Source organism: Hypomesus transpacificus, chromosome 4, assembly GCF_021917145.1.
Source record: "Hypomesus transpacificus isolate Combined female chromosome 4, fHypTra1, whole genome shotgun sequence".
Lineage (NCBI taxonomy): Eukaryota > Metazoa > Chordata > Actinopteri > Osmeriformes > Osmeridae > Hypomesus > Hypomesus transpacificus.
The window spans coordinates 5,974,944-5,992,443 of NC_061063.1; the positions used below are offsets into that span (position 1 = coordinate 5,974,944).

General features: G+C 47.7%; 1 protein-coding gene across 1 annotated transcript in view; it reads right to left on the reverse strand.

Moving 5' to 3' along the window:
• Positions 1-7,889, reverse strand: part of cacng7a (calcium channel, voltage-dependent, gamma subunit 7a) — a 12,069-nt gene extending 4,180 nt beyond the window's left edge. The window contains exons 1-4 of the mRNA XM_047019614.1: positions 7,877-7,889; positions 3,088-3,283; positions 2,289-2,378; positions 1,064-1,204 (exon numbers count right to left, since the gene is read on the reverse strand). Of these exons, the coding sequence (XP_046875570.1) occupies positions 1,064-1,204; positions 2,289-2,378; positions 3,088-3,283 (427 nt within the window). The 5' untranslated portion in view covers positions 7,877-7,889. The remainder of the gene's footprint in view (positions 1-1,063; positions 1,205-2,288; positions 2,379-3,087; positions 3,284-7,876) is intronic.
• Between the last annotated feature and the right edge of the window lie 9,611 nt (positions 7,890-17,500).

Sequence of the window (17,500 nt, forward strand, 5' to 3'; positions counted from 1 at the left end):
GATTGTTAAAATTACTCCAAAAAAGGATAAAAGAAGAGACGAAAAAAACATGAAAACTCAGTTCTGTGAGAATGTTTAGTCGATCTGTCAAAATGAGTATGGGGACTCGTTATCTTAAGGCTCTGTGTTTTTCTTTTCTTTTGTACCCAACTCGATGGTTAAAAAACGAACAAAAAAACATTTTGCGATGCAAACTGACTAACCAATGACCGGGCCACACCATAGGCCCTATACTTAATGTATTTTCCTGGATGCTTAGTGGTACACAGACAGTGGTACAATAAAGAGACACAGAGAAAGAAAGAGAAAGAAAAAAGAAATGCGACTTGTACTTCCACTGTCGCAGTGATGATGAAGTGAAGATGGTCGACTGCAGAACAAGCTGAGCCTGATGTCTAAGCTCCTCTAAACCGGTATCTTAAGCATCCTCTGACTATGACAGAGCAACTATACACTTCCTTGTGTTAGCATTCAACAGATAAACCAAGATGGTAGCTACAGTTTGTTTCTGCCATGTGCTGCTGAAGGACTCTTCTGGTGGAGGTCACTGGCATAGAGAGGAGAGCTGCATGGTCAGCAGCGAAGAGGACAGTCCCATGCTAGGTTAGCATCTGTGAGCTAACAACTCCACCCTTAAAATAGCCAACGGATGATGTCATCCACAAAAGATGGTGTCATCCTGAACAGATGATGTCATCCATGCTGCACCAGTTTGTGGATCATCCTTTAACCAAGTGAGGAAAAAACACTCACACACACAAAATCAACATCCAATCGGTGTATTTGTACTGTTTTACTCATGAAGCCTATATATAAGCAATTACCTACACCATACAATACACAATAGAGCCCCTATAAAGGACATTATTGCAGTACGGGTCTCATGTAATGCACACAGTAGTGATCCCACTGTAGCATACTGCTCTCTATCTATCAAGGTTGATGAAAACAATTATTTGCAGTCCACTGCAAAGTCCTTTTGAGGCAAGCTTGAGTGTGAAAGCGAGTGGACTGTCCGTGAGTGGTGTGTGTGAAAGGACATCTGGAGGTCCAGGCCCCTGACCTGAGAGGATGAAGAAGATTCCAGAGACGAAGGCCAGGATGGTGCGCTGGGGCCGAATGTGTCCGATGTTGCTGATGACAAACGCGGTGAAGACGAAGAGCAGGGACACCATGGGGAAGGGCGTGGCCGTCCTCACCATTTCTGAGAGTGGGGGGAGGGGGGAAGAGAGGGGGGGGGGGGGGAGCCAGAGGAAAACATTGACTGTGAGAACTAGTTGGTACAGTACTTCTACTGTGATCTTTACATATCACACAATATGGAATTACACAGTATCCAGAGACACATTATTTAACCCTGACATCACCTTCCAGCTATAATTCATTTTTTTATGAACACTATCCATAAATTATCAGGTTTACAAACACAAAGGAGACAAATCAATAGAAAGATGAGGCTTCATCGAGGTTAGGCCTGAAACTGGTCATTAAATAACAAAAATAACTCTCACATCTATTATTTCATTAATCTCTTCATGCAACCATGAACAAATTACATGGATCCACCGCAACTCCTGTCTACACAATATCAAACAACAGAGGCACAGGGGGGGGATCATCCTTCTTTTGAATCCCCTTCAATTGCATCACCTGTCAATCAAGAGATTGGAATCCCATAAAAAGGTGTTATGTAGCTGGCGTCAGTCTGAGGCAGGTGTGTGTACATCTCTGGTGGGAGGGTGTGCTGAACTACCAGTAGGCATGAGCCAGGTGGATTCAGAAGGCCATCCGTAGAATCCTCTGTGTAACCTACCATGCTCTCCAAAACTACAGCAGCTCCACGAAGGTCTACATTTCAACATCGTAAATCATTTAAGCAGTTGTGGGATGCAGTGGGTGTATCAGGGGATCTGGGGAGGCCTTTTACACACTCACAAACCGCCAAGGCATGGAGTTTAGAACTGCAGTACAGCAATCTTCGTGTCCAGTAAAAGCCCTGGTGTTTGCATACTAAAATGATACAGACGAGTATTTGGTTGTGTAAAGGAACTTTAAAGTCCTTAAAGAAATCAAATAACCAAACAAAGCAAGTGAGCTGTGCCTGTTTTGCTCTCTTCTGTTTGTCTCTCTTCAGTCTCAAACTCACAACTGGCTGCAGTTCAGTTCAGTTAGATAACAGGGATCTGCTGTGTCTTGAAGGTATGACCTTACCACATCTGGGTGTTAATGTCACTACAGTGAGGTGTTAGAAAACGTTGCCCGTGTCGTGGAGCAGAAGCGCCTCTTACTGAGAATGTTGGCCGTGTTCTCCGTCGTGATCTCAATCTCGGTGTCTGCTGAAAAATATTCGGATGCTACACACCTCCCCTTTTCAGCTCCTGAGAGAGAGAGAGAGAGAGAGAGAGAGAGAGAGAGAGAGAGAGAGAGAGAGAGAGAGAGAGAGAGAGAGAGAGAGAGAGACAGGGGGGGTGAGAGATAGAGAGGGGAGGGGGAGGGAGAGAGGACAGTGAGAGAATAAAAATCAGGTTGGCACCGAGCAGAGGAAGAAACAGCGAGGCAGTCATCACCCTGGGATGGAGGAAGGAGAGGACACAAACCGCCCCCACACACACAGAGGTCCACAGCCGTCTAGGATACACACATTCCACATGACAGGCAAATGTTTCACCTCTCACCCTCTGTACCAGGCAAACCACACACGCACACAAACACACTCACGCATCCCCCAAGGGACACCAGCAAGGACCTGGCATGGCCAGGCGTGTGTGGGTGTGTTGCTGCGTATGTGTGTATCTATCGACCCCCACTGTCTGAGAACTCGGGCAGAATATTGCTACGTCAATGTGAGTATCTCACCACAGCTACGCCCTCAACCTCTCTGTAGCTCCTCCATTCGGCCCCTCTCTTCCTCCTCCACCGACTTGCCTCCTAACGCTTCCTCCTTTTTCTCCTACTCCTTCACCGTCCCCTCCTTCTCCCACTACCCCCACCACTTCCTTCTCCTCTTCCACCTTCCACCATCCCACCCCCATCTCTTCCTTCTCCTCTTCCACCATCCCACCCCCACCTCTTCCTTCTCCTCCTTACCTGCGACGAAGCAAACCCTCCAGAGGCCTGAGTGCAGCGCCATCTTGACCTCGGTGGTCTGGTTCTGCTGCAGCACGATGCCCTCCTCCATCAGCAGCCAGTAGTCTGTGGAGACGGCCACGCCCACCAGGAGCAGGCCGCACGCCCCGAACACGGAGGACAGGAGCGTGAGCGCCCGCGTGCTGAATGAGCTCATCTGGGGAGAGGGTGGAACGGAAGGAGAGGAGAGGAAAGGAGGAAGTCTTACATTAGGAGAAATTCAAAGAATACGACCAGCAATCAGTGAATAACTTTAAATGAACTTCAAAGTATTATTACTAGACAAGGCCAGATAAAACTCGAGTCTTATCTTATACTGCCTGAACGGTCTCGTCTATTAAGTGTTTTGTTAGGCTTCAGATTATTTTACAGAAACCCCCCATTCTTTGCTCTTCTCTGCACAGCCACGTGACAAGGCAGAGGTGAGTCAGATCCGCCAATGGGACATCTGCTCGATAAGGCACGGGAGGGACACGTGACTGGCTGGGCAATTGAAGGACCTCTTCGCCCAAGTGTGCTCGTAGAGGTGAGCCTCATCAACCTATCGGACAAAGGGGCCTCGTTTCTCACTGAAACAGTCTCATCAGCCAGGAGACAGAGAGCAGAGGAAGAGAAAAGAAAACGGCAGGAAGGCAGCGTGGAGCTGAATGACCTCATCACCGGTTTGAAATGCAGCAGAGCACATTCAGCAATGTCAGAATGGATTCTCTCATTCATGATGACTCACCAGCAACAAATATTTGGTATGGAAAAAAGCGTAGCCACAACTCAACCTGCTTTGACTGTGAACTCAGCCAACCCAGCACTTCAAATACCCCATGAATAAAGATGTGTCCTCCACGATTGGGGAGACAGGGGTGGAGGGGTGGGGGAAGAGGTAGCGGATGAGGGCAAAAGGAAGCCCCTCCAGGCTACAAGTAAAGGGCTTGAGAAGAGTAGGGAAGGGAGAGAGGAGAGAAAGAAAAGGAGAGAGGGAGGGGGGGAAGGAGATGGGGAAGGGTGGAGGTGGAGAAAGGTTTTACAGTTTGCTTGAGTGCTGAGTTAGAACCAGGATGACATATAGGAGACTTGCGTATGCAAGGTCAAGAGGAATTAAAAAATGAGACACCTCATAGAAGGCAAGAGAGAGGGGAGTTCTGGAACAACAGCTTTCTGCCTGACATTTAAGCAAGACAAATATATTTTTGAAATCCAGTTTTGCTTAGGATGTCAGGGTTTACACTTTGATGACTGCTCCCACCTGTTACATTGCACCAGGCAAGACCAATCAAGCATAGATAAGATAGGACAATTCCTCGGTCAGGACAAAAATCCACATAAAGCCACAGACAGAAAACAGCAAATAAACAGATAGGGAAGGATAGATCGAATAGACAGATAGATTAACAGTGCTTCCCTTGAAGCTAGACGAGAAAGTTCAGAGACAGTGAAGAGAGAGCGGGCTTTAAGGGGAGGTTGTTAGTTCTCCAGGGTCAGAACATCCACAAGTCAGAGGAGATTATTATTCCCTTGATCCACTGATGCCCTCAGAGTCTTAGTAACATGAAGACCCTCGTGTTTCCTAAGATCCGGCCATAGGGTCTTGAATGAGATTCCTTTTGTAGTTAAGCCTACAGTATAAAAACCACAGTTCCCATGATGCACCCACAGCTACCACAGAGTGCTGGGAGGGCTGGGAGAGCCGGGGGCAATGTAATGAATTACAGATGAATGGGGGGATGAATAGTGAAAAGGGCTTTATGTTAGAGCTAAGAGAGGAGGAAAAGGAGGGAGAGGGGCAAGAAGTCCATGGAGGAAGAGATTGATTAAAGAATGTGTTGAGTATGGAGAGACGGGGAGAGAAGGGGGGAGAGGATAATATACTATACTTTTGAGAGTATGGGGAGAGAGAGAAAGAAGAGAAGAGAAAAGAAGACTCAACAGTACATCTCATGTCCAAGAGCATTGGGTAGAGAGATTAGCATGTACAGGAGAGACTAGCATGGGGTAGGGATACGAAGGTGGAGCTGTCCACTACTGTGGTCCTGAAACACCATTGATTTCAATACAACATTGCATAGTCCTTAGTCCATAGGGCTTTGGTCCAAACTTGTTAATGGGAATCTCAATTCTGTAGGATCTTTTTTCTGCATAATTAACAAACTTAATCAATTAGTTTGAGTTATCAATTAAAACAGTCAACTGAGAATGTTAATATGGAGGTGTTTCATACGTTGAATTAATTATAATCTTACCCGTGGGTTATAATATGAATTAATTCCAGGAATAGCTAACTACTGCCCCGTAGCCCTGTTCTGCCTTCACAATACTGATCATCTAGTATCTGGGAACGCCATCGCAAGGTGTCTACCAGCCAATTTCAACTGAATGTGAATTACATACACTTTTAGATGGTACTAGCTCTAAATATGAATTAAATGTGAACTAGGTGATGTAATTGGACAAGCGTCATGTCACTGCAGCGAGACGGTAATAGCGCTGTTAAAAGAGAGTTGTTACCATGCATGCTACACACATGTTCCTAAATGCTATGACTATGCAATAAAGGCTTCATGTCATCTGTCATCCATCTGTCATTTCATGTGTGGCAGGTAACCAATATGTTATAAAAACCTGATGTAAATGTTATCCTGATGTGAGCAGTAAAGACAGACAGCTGCTGGAGCAATATTGCACCTTGAGTGTGACCGCATGGATTACTCAAACCACTACTCTGAGACATTGCCAGTTTCCTGCAGTGTAGGAGAACTATGTACTGTTCCTGGTGTATCACATGCTGTACTGCTTTACAGTAGAGGAGAGAGGGAGGCAGAAAAAGGGAGGGAAGGGGGAGGTATGGATGGATGGAGGGATGGAGGAATGGTCGACAGGAAAGATACAAAGTAGGGAATTAAGTGGTTTGAAGCGATAATGGGTCAATATAGAGTGGACAGAAACAACTGCTGAGTAGCCCAATACTACATCTCCCAAGGTGCCGAGCGGAGCACCACAGATGGTATTCCCAGCTAAGTGTCGAGCAGAGGCTCAGGGGGGGTGTAGTTTTCTGTCGAGAGGGCAATATGTTCCTCCGTCAGCAGGCCAGGCCAACTGGCAGGACAAGGAAAAAAAAGGAGGGATGAAGAAGGGAGGGGTGAGGAAGGGGAGGGAGGGAGGAATATGTATTTAAAGCAGGGAGCTGATTGGACAGCTGCTCTTCCATGTACAGACCTGGAAAGAAGAAGAGAAGTAAAAGGAGCCGAGGAGGAGGGGAGGAAGGGATGAAGAAGAGAACAGGAAGGAGTCTAAAATGGATGGGAATAGACAATGGATATTAGCATGTGTACTACAATGGCCCATTGATGGTGTAATACGGTTCTTTGGAGAGGGGAGTATAGTGTGTAGAATAGCATTTGGGGTGTGGGCAGGTGAGTAAAGTATTGTTCCATGTGCACGAAGAAGCATGGACCTTTGAATGGTAGAAAGATATAACTAATGACTGTGAAATGCTGGAAGAGGGGACAGACCCTATAGACAGAGAAGTGTGTGTTGGGGGATGGAGGATTGAGAGAAAGAAGGGAGTGAGAAAGCATAATTGGGGTTGAGATGGGGTTGAGAAAGCAAGAGAGAGGGAGAGCGAGAGAAAGAAGAGACAGTGAGAGACATAACTGGGGAAAGACCTTGGCCCAAAAAATGTGAGGAGACTCCATAGCACAGATACACACACACACACACACACTCTCTCTCTCACACACACACACTCAGAGGCACACATGCCTGTGCATGTGAAAGTCCTAGTTCAGAGCGTCCATACAGACACAGACCACCATTCACAAAATGCACATTAGCAGCCAGTGATGCATGTAGGCTTCCTCCAGCATTCACTTCAGCACTCACAGGAGGAAAACTGATAACCCAGCCAAACATCTCACTCCTCTGTCCCTTATTCCATCTTCGTTTTTCCCTTGTCACACCTCCATTTTCACCCTCACGACACACACACACGCACACGCGCACATGCACACATTGGAATGGCCATAGACACAAAACTACTGCAGCCTCACTCCAATGTGAACATGGGATAGATGCGTCTTATAATATTAATACCAATGTTTTCATCAGACACTTATCCACAACGATGTACAAAAAGGGAGAGACATGAGAGAAATACTTTCTCCCATGTTAACTACATACACATTGTGCGTAATCTCCCTCTTTATACTCTCACGCTTCCCAACTGCTTTGAGCACATACCACTTTTAGTGTAGCTGGCTGTGTGTGAACGATTCTGTGCACTGCCAAATGCGACACGCGAATTATTCCAATCATACAGACACGTCACGGAAAGGAAACATCCACCAAGATAACATTCTCTGAGCCTGTCACACGCAAGTCTTGCAGAGAGAGAGAGAGAGAGAGAGAGAGAGAGAGAGAGAGAGAGAGAGAGAGAGAGAGAGAGAGAGAGAGAGACCTGAGGCACATTTATTGCACAATGCCAGACAGTCCATTTGAAGAATTTTAAGGCAAATGTTTAGTTACATTTATTTGTGTCGGTTTATTTCCCCATGTCATACTGGGCGCAGCAAATTTGTACATAGACACGACCATAGTCTGACGGACTGATGTTAACCATCTCAGAACATGCCAGCTGCTTTAACTGACAAATGGTGAAGTATATTTGGGTAGCCTACGTTTTGAGCATATTCCAGGTATTCTCTGAGAAAAACGGCTAAGCAAAAAGCTCTGTGAGAAAACAGAAACACAAAACACTCACCCTTCCCGACGTCTGAATGGATGGTGCAGGCGTCGAAAGATCCGCGCGCTTCGGAGCCTTGGCGGATTTTGCAGCTTTCTTTTTGCACCCCTCTCTGTCTCTCCCCCCCCCCCCCCCCCCCCCCCCCCCCTCTCTATCTCTCTCTCTCTCGCTCTCTCTCTCTTTCTCAGTCACTCCCACCTCACACACTCTCTCTCGTGTTTCCCCGTATCGCCCCCTCGCCTTGCTTCTCCCTCGTTCGCACTCTCATCCCCCCTACCCCGCCCCCCTTCACTCACTCTCTTTCAGCACTGCGGAGAATCGGTTGAATGGGCTATACCGTGGACAGCGCGGGAGATGCAGGGGGGGGGGGGGGTGACAGGGGAGAGTTGCCAAGTGAATACATTTCAATGTTGTAAGGGGACAAGAGTCATAAACGCGCGTCACAAACTGGGACAGAGGCAGGGACATGCAGCGGGTTATGCACATACACTCGGCCTCGCTGATTGCGCGCGCACGGACATACACATTGAATGCAACGTGGTAATAAGAGGTATATTAAGGACAGTGATCAGCGGCAGTCTTGCATAAAAATACAGACCATCCTTGGGGCCATACCCCATTTATCCATGTAACTCTCAACATTTAAACACAAATGACACAACACAACATCGTTTGTATTGAAATACAAAGGGTAGGCCCAACAGGGTATTATTTTCAGACAGCAGAGGTAGGTAGAGGAGTGGGGGGGGGAAGGAGAAGGAGCAGAGCAGGGGTGAAGGGAGCAGCAGAGAAAGATGAGGGCGAGGAGAGGACAGGAAGGGGGAGATGAGGAGTGGAGGAGATAAGGAGGGGCAAATGAGGAGATGAGGAGGGGAAGAAAGGGTGTTTGGATGACTGCTGTAGTGCAGGGTGTTGCAGCACAGGACTCTCTCTGGCTTCATATCTTGTAACTATACAATAGATGCCATGCAATCACACACACGCAAAGATGCCACACACACCACACGGACACACAGACAATCACCAATGCCATACACACTTGCAAACAAAAAACACACACAGGTAATGAACTTTAGTGCATAGACAGAATGTATATGTGTGATGTGTCTGTGTGTGTGTGTTTGTGTGTGTCTCGCTTGCCTGCACTCTTTCACGGTTGAGCAGTCACATCAACTTTAGCCGACTGATAGGCAGTAGTCTATGAGTCAGTGTGGAGACAGGGGGGTAAAGTGGTCCACAAGGGAATCGATCCCACCCGCCATACACACACACACACACACACACACTCTTACACGCACACAAAAAACCACCACACTGAAACCACACACAACCACATTCCACCCCAACCAAACCACAGAGCTCCCCAGTCAGAGGTCATTACATCATCTCTAACTACCAGGACCACCGCCTACAAACCTCCATGGCAACTGCAGTGAGGCCATGCTGATGAAGACAGAAGGTCACAATCCAGCATAGAAACGGTATGGCGTATGTTACCTAACTCTTCTCAGCTCATATGTGGTGCGGTTCGGCATGGAGTCCGTACAGTACAGCTGCCTGCATGCTGAAGGTTAAAGATTCATGGCTCACATTTAACTGGTTACTGCCTCTTCAGTTGGAAGGAGTTAAACAGCTTACTGCCAAGACAGTGAGCGAGCAAGAGAGAAAGTGAGAGGGAGAAAGTGTGTTTGAGAAAGAGAGAACAGAAAAGGAATGCACTTGCACTGGAAAATTGGAGCGCACTCCATTACAGAGATACGTATATGCACAGTAGGTTCTGCAGTCGACTACACTACAGCACGGTTAAGCAGATGACCTCGCAGCAGAAGGGATTCTAAAAAAAGGAATGGTAAACAGTGTTCAATTAAGAAGAGCTTGACACTACAGAAGTGCTGACGAAACACCAGGCTGTTCCAGTGTCCAGGGTTACATCAGATCCTGTACGGTGCCTCTACCAGGGCACAGCTCGGAGGGCATGCTGGAGAGATGCTCATGTCTGCTGGTGACAGATTATGGTGAAGCAGAGGTCTCCCTCTGGTAACTCTCAGTCATCGGAGGGGCTTGTGTATCAACCACAGCACTAGCAGTGGGGTGAGAAGGATTTTCTTTTGATCTATCTATCCCTCCCTCCATCCCTTCATCCCTCTCTCCATTGCTCCTCCCCCTTCCCCTCTGCTTTTTTTATATTCCTCTGAAGTCCCTCTCCTTTTTTTTCCAAGTCTATTTTTAGATCCTTGCCAGGGAAATCCGATATGCGGGCTGAGGTAAAAATAGCCTGCTGCATATTGATCAGCATCTCATGAGAAATACATGGACATCACCAATCTACAGATCTATGTTCCCATGCAGGATGGACCGGGCTGTACGCATGAGGCCACAACATGTGCCAGTTATATCCAGACTGCGGTAATACCTAATGTGTCACGGTGAGATATCACACATAATTTCTATGATGAAATATTATAAAGTGTGTATGGTTGGTTCCATTTTTTTGGTGTTTGTGTGTGCTTGTGTGTGTTAGTGGGGGGATCTTCCACTAGGTAAATCTTCTAATGTAGATTGTCTTGAATATTTTCAATGACGTTATCTAGTTGCTGTGACAACCATGACTTCAGAGAAATTTTGTCAGGAAAGAGGGTGGGGTTGGACAGGAAAGGATACCAGAGGAGAGGAAAGGGGACCAAAAGAGAGGAGAAGACAGGAGAGAAGAGAAGAGGAAAGAAAAAGAAAGAAAGGAGACTGAATTCAGCAAGAATCAAGTGTGGCTGACATGCAGCTGGAAGTTGGTGTGCAAGATAGAGCAGAGAGTATGGTAAGGAAGGAGGGAGCAGAGAGTATGGTAAGGAAGGAGGGAGCAGAGAGTATGGTAAGGAAGGAGGGAGCAGAGAGTATGTTAAGGAGGGAAGGGGCAGAGAGGAAGGTAAGGAAGGAGGGAGCAGAGAGTATGGTAAGGAAGGAGGGAGCAGAGAGTATGTTAAGGAAGGAGGGAGGGAGCATAGAGTAAGGTAAGGGAGGAGGGAGCAGAGAGTAAGGTAAGGAAGGAGGGAACAGAGATTATGGTGAGGAAGGAGGGAGAGTTGAAGACGAGAGGAAGGCCACGGAGGCGCATTCTCCAGAGATAAGGACAAAAGAACAAAGGGGAATGAGTGTGTACAGCAAAGTGGTGTAAACGTGCACAGAATAGGAACAGCAAGAAGAACAAGGTTCATGTGAGCAGTAATGTACACACAGCCGACAGTCTTAAAGCATGGACTGGAGGGAGGGAGCTGTTCCATTCAGACTTTCAGAGAGAACACCGAGGCGACAGTGAGAAGGTGGAGAGTTGGTGGTGTGAGGAATGAAAAGAGGGAGGGAGGGAGGCAGAGGGCAGACTTGAGTGACTGAAAAGGAGAGCTTTGCTGTTTCAACGTTACTAAAGCGGATGGTCAGCATCTTATAAGTGCAGGCAGAGAAAGAGAGAGAGAGAGAGAGATCGGGGGAAGGGGGTGGAGAGAAGGAGTGAAGAGCTGGAGAGAAAAAGGCTGCAGGGTTGAAATGAGGAGTGAGAGCTAGAGGGAGGCAATAAACGAGAGAGGCAGACTGAGGGAGAATAAAGGAGAGTGGCTGCGGAGAGATAAAGGAGAACAGATAGAGTTGGAGGAAGGAGGAGAAGAACAATGGAGGGAGTGAAAGTGACAAAAGTTATTGAAGGCTTGCAAGAAAAAATAGGAAGAGAAGAATGAGAGAAAGAGAGGAGGAAATTAGGAATCAGTTGGGGGCCGAGATATTAGTCAAAAATTCAAAATGCGCATGACAGCAATGCGGCTCTCTGTGTGTGAGCTTATCTCTGTTCATTCTCAGGCTCCCAATCCAACAAGCCAAACTAAATACAACGAGGCCCATTCATTCAATCCCATCCCAGAATTAGAGCTCTAAAAGACCTGATCCTCTCACTCCTGTGACTCAGTCAAACTGTCATGACTTGATATTACTGAGATGAGCTGCCACTAAACACCCAGAGTCAAGGGGTGTGTTTCCATCCCTGTGAGACCTTGACTCTCTGCTCTCAGAAACCCCATCGATACAGCCAAAGGCTTTTCCAGAGTGTAAATGACCCGTAAGTAAACTTATTAGACAGGAAACAGGAAGTGACACACTAGGACAGCCTGTTTATGTACTGTACAGTACATAAACACAGAACAGACAGCATGTACACTGATAAACACATGGCCCAACCCCCATATTGGAACAGCAACACACACACGCAATGCACATTTACATAAAACTACAGCCTCCAATTCACACACATGTTCACTCCTTTCCTGCCGTGTCACATCGGGCAGCAAGACTGCCCAAGGCTCCTGTTCTGTTGGCAGACGGTGCCAGAGCCCACAGGGCGCTGCCAGTGAACACGGCTCCTCCGCCAGTAAAGGAGTCCGAATCAAATATACCCAAACCCATCCAAACAGTAGGAATCGAATTAGCCAAATGCATTTGCATGTGTTTGTTCCTCCATTGTGTTCAGGTCTTTTAATTTGTATTGCCGGCCACTCTTCAGTCTCCTGACTGAGCAGAGGTAAACTCATCCACTGTTATACTGATGAAGACGCAGTGCCAGTGTGTGAAGGATTCTTTTTCCAGGGAGACTGACCCAGTTAGGGACTCGTGTTTGCTAACCCAATGAGAGAGAGATAGAAAGAGAGAGACAGAGACAGAGAGACAGAGAGAGAGAGAGAGAGAGAGAGAGAGAGAGAGAGAGAGAGAGAGAGAGAGAGAGAGAGAGAGAGAGAGATGGAGAAGTATGGAGAGAGAGAGAAAGAGGGAGACAGAGAGTTGTGGGAAGCTGTGTTTACAGCCCCCAGCCACACCACACATCTGTGATAGAGGACCTATCTCTCTCTCTGATGTGGCTTCACTCAGCCCCCCCTGTGTCCCGTCAGCAACGGCCATTTTAGATCTTGTTCCTGTGACTGAGGGTCCAGGGTTGGACTTCCAGTACAGGACTCAGATCTGTCGGTATCCTGACACCCATGTCCATAGTGTGTGCGTGCGTGCGAGTATGTGTCAGTTGTGCACTGTACGTAAGTGTACTGTTGTAATAACATACTTGGCCTGACCCCTTTTTGTCTTTTACAGTAAGTGACATCATCTTATATTTCTGTGTCTAATGTAGAAAAGTGTGTTTAGTGATTTGCAAAACACTGTGTGTAGTATTTTGCAAATAGTGTGAGGCTGACAATGTGCTTATAGTTGTCCAGATCTGGGCTGCTGTTTTGCTCCTCGAGTGTCAGGTTTCACCAACCGTATGTTTTTTGAAAATGTTTTGTCAAAGCAATCAGAAAAAACTGTTGTAGTGTCAGGTTCAGGCAGGAGGACTGAGTAGTTTTGTTGACCGATACTTTATTCCACATGATACAACATATCATTGTAATATATGATTTGGCGTATGGTTGTGCTCGCGGCGGCTCCCTGCCGCACCCAACGGAGACACCGTCTCCTGGACACCATCTCGACATCCGGCCAGAGAGCAGCGAACGCATTGCCCCTGCGAAGGAAGAAAAGAGAACCAGACAAGGGAGGAGGCCGGGGCGGCGGAGGCCGGGGCGGCGGAGGCCGGGGCGGCGGAGGCCGGGGCGGCGGAGGCCGGGGCGGCGGAGGCCGGGGCGGCGGAGGCCACATGAGGCCGAGAGAATCTGTGTCGCACTAGCAATGCAGGAGCTGGGATCCCTGCTATATGCCCCGCCCTATTAGGAGGGTGTGCCTTGACGCGTGATGACGATTGCTAATGACGGCCTAGGTTTCGCGTCCCCTGCATGAACCAGCTTCGCTTGTTTCCGTCTGTTTCCGAATCGACGTGACATCACACTCTTGTTTTCCTCCTCGGCATGTTTATCCAAGGTGAGGAGGCAGGGAGCAGGTGCAAAGGTTGCACCAGGTACAAATACAATCACAAACCTGGTTGGTATTCTTACTATCTGCCTTTCCTCAGGTGTTTCTGTGTGTATGTGTTTCTGTGTTTGGTGTGTGTGTATATGTTTGTGTGTGTGTGTGTGTGTGTGTGTGAAACTCTCTCTACTGTCTCTGGTCCCATGCTGAGTCCTCTGAGCATTTCCGGAGACAGGCTGTTTGTCTAAGCTCTCAGTCCTATATATCACAGTCTGAACCAGTCCCCCTATGGTACAGCTAACTTAAAACCCCCTCCCCCACTCCTACCCTCTCCACCAACACCTATTATGCTCACATTCGAAAACACATTATATAACGGGCTTTAGGTCAAAACAGAGCAGCAATCTGTTCTTGTTAGCCTGCCCTGCCTAGGACTGCTAATGGCCTTGTCAGAAGACAAATGTTTTTTTATTAATTAATCTGGTTAATTAAGGAGGTGAAGTACACCGGCGTTGAACCTTCAAGTGGGGAACATGGACCGGTCCACTGGTTATCATATACACACACAAGATTCAAGACTCAAGATCTGAATTTGTTTCTACTTGTGGTACAATGAAATGATTATTTTGTCCATTCCTATCAGGACAGCAGGGTAAAACACACACCAACACACACACATCTATGCTACTGCTGGGTGTACAGAAGGTCAAAATGTTCTTCCTTTACAGTGGTTCTTCTGCCGTGCAATGCAATGCAAGTACAAAATGCGTCATTCACACGCTATGCACACATGTATGTAAACTCCAGGTCTATGTCCCCCCCCCCACCACCACCCCTCGACCACTCCACAACACACATCAAAATCATGTGTGCGCAGAAACACGTTTCTCTGTGTTTTTTCTCCGTGTTCCACATTTGCGCCCCCTCCCTTCCACACACACACACACACACAAACAAACACAAAAACACCCACCGCTCTTTCTCTCATTTTCCTCCTTCTTTCTTTCCTGCTCACAGTCTCACAATACCAGCTTTACCTCGGTGCCATATGCAGTTCCACAAGCCCTCCCCCTTCACAAATACGCTCTCTCTCTTTTGCCAGGGTGCAGACACACACACATACACACACAATCTCTCTCCTCTCTCTCTGTCACATTTTCACCCCCCACCATCGTCCTCATTGCTCCTCATCTTATATTCACACTCTGGTGCAGAGAAACCCTAGAGGGAGGTACTGGATCACTCTGTGACCATAATCATCTCAGGCTGGTCACACACATGCACGCGCGCACACACAAACGGACACGAACACACTCTCTCTCTCTTTTTTCCTTCTGCAGAGAATAATCTAAAATTCAACTTTATGACCACTGAACATACAATGGTTGAAAGCCTGGTCCGGTTAGAGTCGGCAGCATTTGGTCACAGTGACCAGCGCATGCGAAGGCGTACGGGCGCCAGGGGAGCGTGGCTCAAATTAGACCAGCCAGTCGTCGGTCGTGCGCCGGCAGTTCTCCAGGAATCTGCGTATGGTGAGTGATTTCCTTGGCGCGGCCACTGCACGCTGCAGCAGGACAGGACGCCATCCTGCTCCCCGGTGGTGAGAAGGGGGAACTGCACACAGCCGAGACTCCACGCTGTACTGTACGTCTCCACAGAGAGAGAGAAAAAAAAGCCTCAAATGAGATGTGATACGGTGTGACAGCGCACGAGCGTTGCCGCTTGCCGGGGTCAGCGAGGCTGCGGGTTGTTCCGGCAGCTGAAGGCGGGGACGGTCCAGTAGGGAGTTCAGAGAGGAGGAAAGTCAGATAGGAATTATTGGTTGCCACATTAGCGTGATTAACATTAGCAGTTACGGGGTACTGCAAAGCTCCCTGAACTGTGTGAGAGGGGGAATCCCTGGTTCATAGTGGTGTCAATACTGTCCCCTTGTGGACCTGCAGGGACTGTGCTGCAGAACACTGGCCTATGACTCATCCATCTCCCTCTCTCCTCTCTCCCTACTACCTCTCTTTATTCCTCTGACTCTCCCACTCTCATCCTATGTGTCCAATGACCCTAGTCTGATAATAACTTATTCACGTGATCAAGGGTTTAATTCTCAGAGGAGGGAGAATACCTGAGAATACCTCACACAATCAATTCCACTCCACAACTCCAGGCCTTGGTCACATATGATGACTTAACAGGAGTTCAACAGTGAAGCTGACAGGGAGCGTGAACCTGAACACCACTGCCCCTCTCTGGTTGGCTGAGGTATTGCAGGTGGCGTCACAACCTGTCAGTCATTTTCCCCGTTTCCCTCCATTAGACTGGACTACTACTGTAATTCCATGGTGATGTTAGGTCAAATATACATATTTCTTAAACAACCACAGTTCAGTTATATTTTCTGAAAACATCTGCAGTTGTCAGAGTGAATTAGCTCTGGGGTTACCACATACTATGAATTATATCAAGTTCAAGTAAGTTCAAGTCTTTTATTTGTCAGGTGCACAGAGCAACACAAGGTTAGACTGGGCACTGAAATTCTTAAGACAAGACAACGCAAGCACTTGGCATAACATAACATATAAGTACACAGAACAAATTTACATCTATGCTGAGCTTAGATAAGTGAACTTCCTAAATATACAGATAGCAATAAATAAACGACTATACTAACCCTAACACTAAAACTTCCTAAATTACAGATAACAATAAATAGTACGCTATACTAACCCTAATACACAAAATTTGCAAATTTACAGATCAGTGACTTTGTCAATGACCAAACAGGAGCCTGGTGGCGAGGTACAGTAGTGCAATGTTACTGAAGAGCAACCAGTAGCTGAAAGTGACAGTGTATAAGTGACTAGTGTGCAGTAAAAATGTCCATATCAGTGTCCATTGAGAAGCCTGATGACCCTTGGGTAGAAACTGTTGTCCAGTCTGCGTGTGCGCGACCGGATGCTGCGGTAACGCCTGCCAGAAGGCAACGGGGTAAAGAGACTGAAGGATGGGTGGGAACAGTCTCTTAGAATCCTGCTGGCTTTCCTAAGGCAACGTGTGTGGTAGGTGTCCTGTAGGGCTGGGAGCTTCCTGCCGATGATGAACTCAGCAGAACGGACCACACTTCGTAGGGCCTTGCGGTCCCGGTCTGTGCAGCTCCCATACCACACTGTTATACAACCAGTCAGAATGCTTTCTATAGTGCATCTGTAAAAGTTAGTAAGGATGACTGAGTCCATACCAAACTTCTTCAGTCTCCTCAGGAAGAAGAGGCGCTTACGGGCCGTTTTGACCACCTTGTCCGTGTGAACAGACCAGGTGAGGTCATTGCTGATGTTCACCCCGAGGAACTTGAAGCAGCTGACCTTCTCCACTTCCGATCCATTGATGAATAGGGGTGCATGCTCCTCCTGCCGCCTCCTAAAGTCCACAATCATCTCCTTGGTCTTGCTGATGTTACGAGAGAGGTTGTTGTCCTGACACCATGATGTCAGGGTGTCAACCTCCTCTCTGTAGGCTGACTCGTCACTGTCAGAGATGAGGCCCACGATGGTTGTGTCGTCAGCAAACTTAACGAGGAGGTTGGAGCTGTGCGTAGCCGCACAGTCGTGGGTGAACAAGGAGAACAGGAGAGGGCTGAGCACACAGCCCTGGGGGGTGCCTGTGTTGGTGATCAGTACAGATGAAGTGCGGTCACCGATTCTCACCACCTGTGGCCTCCCCGTCAGGAAGTGGAAGATCCACTTGCAGAGGGAGGTGCTTAGTCCCAGGTCCACAAGCTTGGAG